The sequence below is a fragment of the Pollachius pollachius genome (assembly GCF_949987615.1).
Source record: "Pollachius pollachius genome assembly, chromosome: 1".
NCBI lineage: Eukaryota > Metazoa > Chordata > Actinopteri > Gadiformes > Gadidae > Pollachius > Pollachius pollachius.
Window position 1 is genome coordinate 42,841,667 of NC_136934.1, and position 10,382 is coordinate 42,852,048.

Consider the following 10,382-nt stretch of genomic DNA (forward strand, 5'->3'; position numbering starts at 1 on the left):
CACACACTCTTCCGCACAGTAAGATAGTGAACTACCAGCGTAATTTAACGGCCACATGTCATCCGCTAACACTGGAACACAAAGCATGGAGCAAAAAGTATGGAGCAATTTTCCAAAACATATAACTGCAAGATCTTATATCTAGATGTATGGATGGGAACATGAGTAACAAATCGGCTCCATCCCATAAGGCAATATTAAAAATTGCATGCAAACAAAGTGGTTGCGGGTTAACCTCTGGGAGAGCAAATATGATGAATTTTCATTTCCCCACATACCCATGAATATGAAATAGGACAGGTAGTGTCTATTTGACAAGAGAAATAAATAAATAAAATAAATAAATAATGGCCTAAAAAAGAAAAAATGGAAGGCTGCAGTTGGTTTTTGTTGCGGTCGACCTTCTATGCTCGGCTGATATTTTGATGCTGATACAATATCCTGCTGCCCCCCCCGCCCTCCCCTGCATGCTTGTTCCAAAGCCATCTCTTTTACATACAGAGAGGGTTTCTTCCACCGAGCCAAATCAATTCATTTTACCCGCCTCTGCCCGTTAATGATGATTGACAGGGGAAGAGAGAGCGAGAGCGGGGGCGAGGGAGGGACACATGGGAAGGTCACAGAAGTGAGAGGAATGGCAAACAAGATGAGCGTTTGAAGGAACAGCGATGGAGAATGCGAAAACCGCTGCGAAACAAGACGGATACAGTCAATGAGCAAAAGAGCGAGAGGAAATCATTCGAGGAAAAAGAAAGATGTCAAGGTAGAGAGGGAGGGGGAAAAGACTGAACGGAGAGGACGGAAGGAGTGGACTTTCAGTCAAAATGGACGTGCAAGACTACTTTCTGAATTATTCAGAGAGGTCGGGGGGGGGGGGATCGGGTCGTGAGGGGCATCCGAAGTTTGTAAATGTCAGCCTGACCCAAGGGTCGTGCCACATCTCACACACACACACACACACACACACACACCCACGCAAGCATTCCCACATTGCACACCCACACACACCCACACATATATACCCAACCTACACAATACATACACCTAGTAGACAGGATAGAAAAAGGATCAAATAAATAAAATATGATTACACATGTTTTGGCACAGTTCACAAGCACACATTCACACAAACTGATTGCATAAATATGCATGGGACATAGCCTTTCATGTGCAAACTGTGACATGCAAACACATATGGCTAAGACAGTCACAGATAGACTATGTATCCATCCGAGACAGACAAAAAAACACCCAAGGACTATCTATAGACATTTGAACACCTTTACAGTATGCGTTCGAACCTCCTGACAACACATGGGGAATTGTTTTTGCTCTGCTTTTTCAACAATGGCCACCCATCCACAATAGGAACTGTTCATCTGTTTTACAAGACAGTGAAATGTTCTGTGAGTGTTGTGGTGCAGGATGAGGATGTCTGGCGTGGATTAGCTCCGTGTTGTTGAGCGGCGGCGGGGAGAATCTGGGTGCGGCTCAGATGTCTTAAAAGAGCCCTTTCATTAGCTAATGCTGTTGTCTTAGTGAAACCCTTACCCACAAGGACATCGAGAACAGCACAACACACCACACTTCACTACGCTCCACTACGCTCCACTACGCTCCACACCCTTCTTTTGCTGAGGACCAGGGCTGCGGTCGGAATAATGAGGTTCTTCGGGGATGGGTTTTGCAGACACTTTGCTATGCAATGTATGCAGAGCAAATGAACACGATAGGCGGACCCCAGAAGTGTGAAATTGAGCTAAATTGGTGTATATATGTGTGTTTGTAAAAAAAAATGTGCGTGTGTGTGCGTGTGCGTGTGTGTGTGTGTGTGTGTGAATATGCATGTATCTGCTCATAACGTTTTCCCCACGCTTCCCCCCACAGCACACAGACCTGTGTCAGTACATGGACAGGCACCCGGGGGGCCTCCACCCGGACAACGTCAAGGTACGTCACACCCCTCGTGGACGCACTCCCCGCCACGGCACTGCGCTGGCACCACCCGAGCACCGGCTTAAGCAGAGCCCCGCAGTGCTGTGGGGACGTATCTTTACCCACGCTGTGACTCTTGTGCTATTAGTGTGGTGGCTGGGGGTGGTGGAGGGCTGAGGAGCAGGTGCAGCCAAGGACAGACGCCGGTGGTGCCAACACGGGTGATGGAGTGAATGAGGCCAGTTAGAGGGGTGACTAGATTGTATGGGGGGGGCGGTTGCCAGTTTCCCAGATCTACATTAGATATAACGCTTTCTAATGTACGTAACACATAACACTTTCCTACATTACTGCCGGAGAGGATTTGTTGTCTGTCTTGTTGACAGCCGTGAATTATTCAGGATTTATACGGAGAAGAGCCCAGCAGTGGGTCCCACCGGCCCTGGGAGGGTGGGCAGCTACCACTGTGTACGTGTCTTTACTTATTCACTACTGGCATGTAAACCAGGTTAATGCAGGAAGTGCTAGAAGAACAGTCACTTGGCATGTTTGTATTCATGTTCAGTACTTTAAAGGTTTCTGTTGTTGGATATCCAACGTTATTCTGATGATGATCACACATTTTTTTGTGTCTGTAAATTGGTTATTTATCCGTGTTAATACGGCCCTAGGCTCTTTTTCCCGGTATGCAGTTCAACTTATATAAAGTAAAAAGACATGGGAAATAATTATGCGCTTTAAATTATATTGTCAACATCATATTTACTTAATTTATATTTAAATCTACTCCAATATTATATTTCTATCAATAATTGGTATGTCATAAAAAAAGAGGTGGTCACCTGAGAATTATTTCACAGGTTTTCTTGAACAGTGAATTAGTTTACAGCTGGTGCATTTTATCAGAGAGAGAGAGAGGGAGAGAGATGCCCTTGTATCCCCTTGGTTTACTGCGCTAAGCAAACAAACTGCCCTGCTGTTATTTGTTCACTTCCTAACCGCGTTGTGTGGTAAGATAAATAGCGTTCTCATACTGTGCTGATGACCCGACATATTTTATAGCGGTGAAGTTGTTTACTGTAATCATAAGCGGTATAACACCTCACCGTTAATTAATTAACTCTGCAAATCACAACAGTAAGTCACGCAGCCCTGGCTATAGAGCCTGCACTGCTATTGCACACGAGAATGGGACAGGTTCACCGCCAGAGGCTTGGCGACCGGCCATTTGACATCTCTAGCTAGTGAGCGCCCTTACAAGACCGGGGGGGCTAGGGGGGGGATTGGGTGGTACCGGTGAGACGGCCCTGGGCAGATGACTCCCTGGGGAGCGCTACACACTGAACATGGAGGAGGGCTAATGATCCCACCGCCTGCTGGAGGTGTGTGTGTGTGTGTGTGTGTGTGTGTGTGTGTGTGTGTGTGTGTGTGTGTGTGTGTGTGTGTGTGTGTGTGTGTGTGTGTGTGCGCTCGTATATACTCTTGCATCATGTGAGGGAGGGTCCGTCCCACTCATCAAAAGCTTTTAATCCGATAGACCCGCCCACTCCCCAAGTCTCTTTGAAGACCACAAATTCATTATTTTCCTAAACAGCGTCTCAAGTATTAAACGAGAGAGCCGGTGAACAGGCTCACCAGCGGTGGAGTGCTGCGGGTGCTCGCAGATCTCGCTCTCATTAGGGCCATTTGGACGGACTGTGAGGGGGCCTACTGTAGTTGTCCGGTCCGTCCTCCAGTATTAGACTGACGGACATGGAAGCCATTAGTGTTGCCATTGGAGCTGGAGCACACTCGTTGCTAATATAATCACTGAGCGGGGATCCCTGTGTGTGTGTGTGTGTGTGTGTGTGTGTGTGTGTGTGTGTGTGTGTGTGTGTGTGTGTGTGTGTGTGTGTGTGTGTGTGTGTGTGTGTGTGTGTGTGTGTGTGTGTGTGAAGCACTTTGAACTAAATGATGATGGTATTGCAGAAGGCCAGATGTTAGGAACCGGCTACTTTTCTGTGTTTTCTCCGCTTTTATTTTCATCATTGTCAGCATCTGGGATGAGCACACGCGGCTAATGTGCATTGGCTGATTGCCAGTCAGTCGTCCTTTATTGGATTACAGCCAGTAAGCCTAGACCCCATGTCTCGGAGAAGATCTGAATGTATCAATTTGAAACTGACACCAGCAAAGGGGCTAGGGTTAGGGTTAGGGATTTCAGTGTTGGGGGTTAGGATTAGGGATGTAGGGTTAGGGTTAGGGATGTCAGTTTTGGGTGTTAGGGTATCAGCAGGTCTAAGAACAATGTATTTTAGAATTATTTTTCACAAAATTTTACCAAGCGCTGACCTGTTTTCCCAAACAATCATAAATCCACTGAATATGATGGTTCAGACATGCTACAGTTGCTCTGTTAAAGCATGCGTTGCGTTACTCCGACCGTTCCTCGCTCAAACTGCAAACAGTGCGGCAGTGGCTTCATGATGAAACACACAGTCCCACCAGGACAGGAATAACAAACATATTAGCACATCGCCATTATAAGGCTGATAATTACTCCCCTCAAAGTGTTTTTGTTTCCTTTCACTGGGTCCCTGTTGGCCGACGCAGGCATGTGCAGCGGTGTGTGTGTTTGCCTGATGCGCTACATTAGGGACACCCGAGATGCACACTGGAAGCTCCGGTGGAAAAGACGACGGAAGTCTCCCCGCGACACCTAGCAGATGGTTCCCCCTCTTCACTCCATTTAACACTTCTCTTTACTTCTCTGTCGCTTCCACCACTTCATGCTGCAGATTCACGACTCTGAGCGCACCACCACCCCTGTGCTGTTTTCGCAGTATTCAGTGTTTCAGTGTTGCAGTGTTTCGGCGATAAGTTCCCACTTCATGTTTTCTCTTCAGTTCTTGAAAGTGCCTTTAAACACCACATCCTCCAGCAACAAAGCACCAGCGCCCGGTACGCGCTTTTATTTTGTCGTATACTCCTTTTTCTTTTCATCTTTCTTTCTCTTGCCCCAATTCTGTCCCTTTTTCTTGCCTGCACCTCCCATAAACATAGTAATGAGAGGTATGTGTGTTTGTGTGTGTGTGTGCGTGTGTGTGTGTTTTTGTGGTGTGTGTGTGGTGTATCAGGATCAAGATGAGATGAACATCTTCTGTTAAACACACATCTCACACATCCTCCTCTGCAGCGCTCCAAGACTTCCCTTTTATTCTTTGTGCTGCTGGTGAAACTCAGACGGACCCCAGTAGACAGCTCTGTCATTTTGATGCATCGCCTCATAGGTTCCCGCGATCTGAATGGGAGATTCAGACAGACAGAGCGCCAGCTTTGGCATCGCCCCGCAGATAACAAGTCGAATATTCATTTTGGGCCGTCTCACATCTATGGGACACTTATCTTGATACAGACCCGCGGCGGCTTAATGAAAACGACTGCGACGACTAGTCCATCTTTAGGAAAACCAATTGTGTGCATTGCTGTGGCGTTGGCGCGACAGATGGCAGTTGGCAGTGCTGTCTCTCATCTGAAGCTAAAGCGGCAGGTGATGTCGCCAAAAATACCATTCACAGAGTTTATTTAATTACATTATTAGACCGGCAGTTACTGTGCAATTATTTAGCCGAATGGGAATCATGAAACGGTCTTGCGTTACTACTTGTGGGTGTCGATGAGCTCCAACAGCCCGTTTCTAAAGCTGATTAAAGGTGTCTCGGATGCCCCCCCCCCCCCCCCCCCCCACACCAGTGACTCCAAGAGTCTTCAGTGTTTCATGATGTGTGTATTAAACATGAAGAAGGTGTTTAATTATGAATACAGCCCCCTTCGTCAAATTACCTTGTCATTGGGCTCCATTAGGATCGTAATCTCCATGAACTAATTAAAAACCAGGTCCATAAATAACTGCGTGAACCCTGATTGTAAAAAAAGAGTGTGAGGGTGTCATTTAATCTTTATACATGGTATAGCACACCGCCCGGCGTCGGTGAGCGAGCACCTACATTACGCTTTAGAGCTGATCCCTGGTTTGCAGTGCTGGTGAAGGGGCTGACGAATGTCTGTGTAAATAGTGGAGAACCAATTCCACAAGTCCCCTCCTCCGGAGAGCTACAGCCGACATGTGGAGCTATCGCCCTATTACTCTCTTTTAAACTCGATGAGGGCGGCAACACCTCAGGCCCCCTTCCTTATTACCATCTCCCAGCTCTGGGTTGCCGTTCAGGAACGTGTAGGATCGCACACTCAGGCTTTTTCTGCTATTCCTTCGGTGCTGCAGAACCGTCAATACGCACTCATTCACCAGTCTCTCGGAGTACCGCAGTCGCTCCGTAGAAAAAAGAAAAAAAAAAAGGAGAACGGTCCCTCGGTCTGTATTTGACTCCATGGTTAACACCCCTAGTTCTTACTGCGCAGTTCCTTCATCCTCTAATTCCTCTACCTCAGGCACATCTCAGCTGGAAGCCGCAGTGGCGAGGCTTTCATCAGGCATGTTGACGTCCTGGGTCACACCCACCCTGCTGTTGTTGACTTTGATGCTTAAAGGCTTACTCTTCCTCCTCCTCCTCCTCCACTGATGCACTCATAACCACAGCCCACCTCTTCAACAATCTGCTTCTTATTATTTTTAGCTTGACCTGCACCAACCCCGTCCCATCCTCCTTTTTGTCACTGCTTTAGTCTTGGCCCTGGGGGTCCCAGTGCAACTTTTGCATGCCTGACCCTTGGTCATTACTGTCAGATCATTAGCGCAGCCCTAAGTCACGTTGTCTGCGGGGGGGCCTCGGTTCTGGATGGGTTCTTGTGTGTGCAGTACCTCAGGCCAGATGGACGGCTCATCGTTACTTATTATAGTTGGGTAAAGCAGGGTCCGACAGCAGATGTCTCCGTCTGTCAGCAGGCCAAACGGCCCCCCCGCAGACCCTGTTCAGCCAACACGTGACGACTGCTCGAGAAAAAACGGGAACTATAGCACAGATTCCAGCAAGGGTTTGGGGGCCGTGCTGAGATGGTGTCGTTTCAATCGCTCCACTTATTCGCACTCTGGTCTGCGCTGGAGTCATTTGGAATTCAGATTGAACCCTCCTTGAAAAATATGAGAATAGGGAAAGGAACGGCAGCACATTCATCGAGGGGCCGTTCAACCTTATCTCAAACAGTATCATGCATAATACGCTAGCTGTTAGCCGCTACAGGCAGTCACTGAGAGTTCCTTTCGAGGATGTTTTGATGTTTGTATCTCAGTCCTGGAAACTGAAATATACCGTTATTTATTTTTTATTCCCCTTCCTTTTATAGTCACGCATTCAAAGCAAGTCTTTATATCTTTTATTTCTCGAGCACACTTTGATGTACGCGAGTAAACACACATTTCTCATGCAAATGTTGTACCTCCGCCCAGCTTTCAACTCCTGCACCCGCCAAGTTGAGGAATACTAAGCTGTTGACCCGGCGACTCCACATACCAGAACAGGCCGGTTTCTCATTGGACTCCGCTGTGTTCCGCTCTGCCTAATTGGCCGAGACGGGGGTAGTGCTGAGAGGAAAAAAATGTGAGGGGAATGGTAGAATTGGAGTTCAGGGGAGTGTATGTGGCTCGTTATTATTTGATTGATAAGAGAAAGAGAGGCCTGGGCAGTCCCAGCGGTTTGATTAAAAAAACAAACACATTTTGCATTCCAGGTAAACGTGTAATGGCTGAAATGGGACTGAAATGGAGGCTTAAATATTCAAGCCACTGACAATTATTGTGTTTCCACCTTATGTAAAAACATTTAACGGTAAAGCAATATTTCAGTATAAAAGGATTGCCTCATGCGTTAGAAATCTCAATCATATGGTTTAGTGTACTATAAAGTGACTGCACAAAGACAATGGGACAATAGTTAACAATTAACAGCCTTGTAATGAATGGATCCCTAACCTGTCAATAAGGTGGTCGTTGTCTGTAATTGATGCAGGTGATCAGATGGCTGGGGAGATGAAGGCTCTCTCTCTGATGTCCTGTCAATAGTCCTGATTGAAGAAAAACGATTTTCCTCTGCGTTGATGGACTTTTGTTTTTTTACGTGTGTGCGTGTGTTTGTGCTCCAGCTGCGCTAAATGCAAATGACCCCCGGAGCGGGGCCCTTGAGACATCACCCTCTCCTGATGACAGATAGCTCCGCAGACAGGGACCACACGGGCACAGTTTACCGGAGATAAACAGTTATTATCCCACCAGAGAGAACCTTGGTTTAACGCCAACCGTTCCATCGTAACCCCTTTATCATAGAAACGAAAAGTTGCATTTTCCCCAAAAATGTTGAATGTATGGATGGCTTACCAGCTTCCACAAGAGACTCAAGACTCAATTGTCCAGAGTTCACCTGGACTCTGTGTAGCCTGCTCCCTTACCCCCCACCACCCCTTCTCCTCCCTTACTCTCCTAAAAACACCCCTCTTATGCACTTATTGTATATTGTACATCTTGGCACTTAAAAATAGTACTTGGCATTGTGTTACATCTCATCCTATTTATCTCTGTTGTAAACAGGGAATGGGTTAGCCTAGCAATCGTAAATACTCACATGTTTCTATGAATATCTTAACCGTACCGACAGCAATATATTGTTTCTCTTTTTTCCTACAAATGTATTTACTGTAAGTCGCTTTGGAAGAAAAGCATCTGCTAAATGCCCTAAAGGTGGAACGTATGGAAGATGTCTGCAAAGGTCAGATGGGACTGCAGATGAAGAGTCCGGAAGCTCATCTGACCACGCGGTTTGTGCTGTGGTTCTCGTTGCAGCTCTTCCTGTACCAGCTCCTGCGAGGGTTGTCCTATATCCACCAGAGGTACATCCTGCACCGAGACCTCAAGCCCCAGAACCTGCTCATCAGCGACACCGGGGAGCTGAAGCTGGCTGACTTTGGTGAGTGGTGGGGGGGTCAGCTGGCGGGCCTTTATGATCACAGCGTAGTTCAGCGTCGGTCACGTTACCTTTTATGTACCGGATTTATGTAGCGCATTTATGCATGAAAATCTGAGGCTTTTATTTTGCATTTATATACACAATAAAAAACTTAAATTATAAGCTTTGTCCCTCTATAGTGGTCGGGTGCAGCCACATGTTTTACAAAAAATTAATGTGGGCGTCATTTAGAAACTGGCACCATGAATGTTTGTTCCAGAAACAGAGAAGTAGTCTGATGTTTTATTAACCTTTTAACATTTTATGGACAATATTTGAAATATCGGAAGAATGGCAATAAAGACTAATAAATCAGATCTTAAATTTATACTATCTACGATCAAATTGCTCTTTGCTCCGAGACGGTCATTTTATTTCTTTGGAAGGACCAGCGAACAGAAAAACAACTCCAAACTCAAGAAAGTGTTGACTAACTAACTACATCCCCAGAAATATCCCCCCAAGACACTCTCACAGCCCCCGAAAAGTGACATTGTCGTTCGCTACACTGTTCTACCATTTTATTCCAACATGTTATATATACACAGTCAAATCTGTTGAGCTAAAGCCCAATCATGATTAAATAATTGAGTGGTAAAAGAGAAAGCTATTGTGTGCTCTGCTGTGTGGGACTGTGGTCAAACGAGCCGATTTAATTGACCTTAAAAGTCACCGTTCGCTGGTCTCTACAGCCACAGTACTTTCAGGGTTTATTGGAGTCATTACGGTTACATGCTTGCATAGACGGATTGAATCTCCAAAACTCTAGTTCAATAATTTGAATTAAGTCATTACTTACGTCATTCATCCACCTTTCTTTTGGGTTAGGGTTAAGAGCTTTGTGAGAAAGGAGTTACCGGCCTGACCATAACAGAACCCTGCTTTTGATAACGGTCAAAGCAAATAGATGCCTGGGCTTGTAATCCAAGGTATAACGTTCTAAATATTTAGCGGTTTAGTTTTATTGCTCTTTGATTTTTTTAATCTCTTTTTAACATATTTTTTATTCAATTATATCTGCCTCCACTCCCTTCTGTGACAACCAAATTTCCCGCACAGGATTAATAAAGTCCAGCTTATCTTTTGTCACACCTCAGCACTTGCATACACGTACATATTATGGGCCCTATCTTGCATCCAGCACAATTTACTTTCTCACTGGCGCATTTGTCGTTGCGCAGAGCGTTCTTTTCCCTCCTGCGCCACGCGTCGGTAAATTAGGTAATGATCTTGTGCCCCAAGGGGCGGTTCGGCGAAAGAAGGAGGTGTGTTCTGGCGCAAACGTTCCCTGGTGCTATTTTGCAGTTTCAGAAATCACTTGCGCCACAAACCAGGAAATACCTGGTTTAAAGTCAGTGGTGCGTTGTTCAGATGCTATTTTAAGGGCGCATGCATAATGTTGCTTGTTTACCTCGCGCATACACTTTGCTTCTCTCATCTACCTAGCCACACATTCTTGGTAAATTATTTGGGAAAAATAGCCGGTAAATTAGCGACATCGCCATAGAACCACCC

At 46.0% G+C, this 10,382-nt stretch overlaps 1 protein-coding gene across 1 annotated transcript in view; it reads left to right on the forward strand.

The window, feature by feature from the left end:
- The window catches only part of cdk14 (cyclin dependent kinase 14), a 100,662-nt gene that overhangs the window by 31,668 nt on the left and 58,612 nt on the right, over positions 1-10,382 (forward strand). Inside the window, exons 7-8 of the mRNA XM_079729463.1 lie at positions 1,888-1,950; positions 8,705-8,828. Of these exons, the coding sequence (XP_079585589.1) occupies positions 1,888-1,950; positions 8,705-8,828 (187 nt within the window). The remainder of the gene's footprint in view (positions 1-1,887; positions 1,951-8,704; positions 8,829-10,382) is intronic.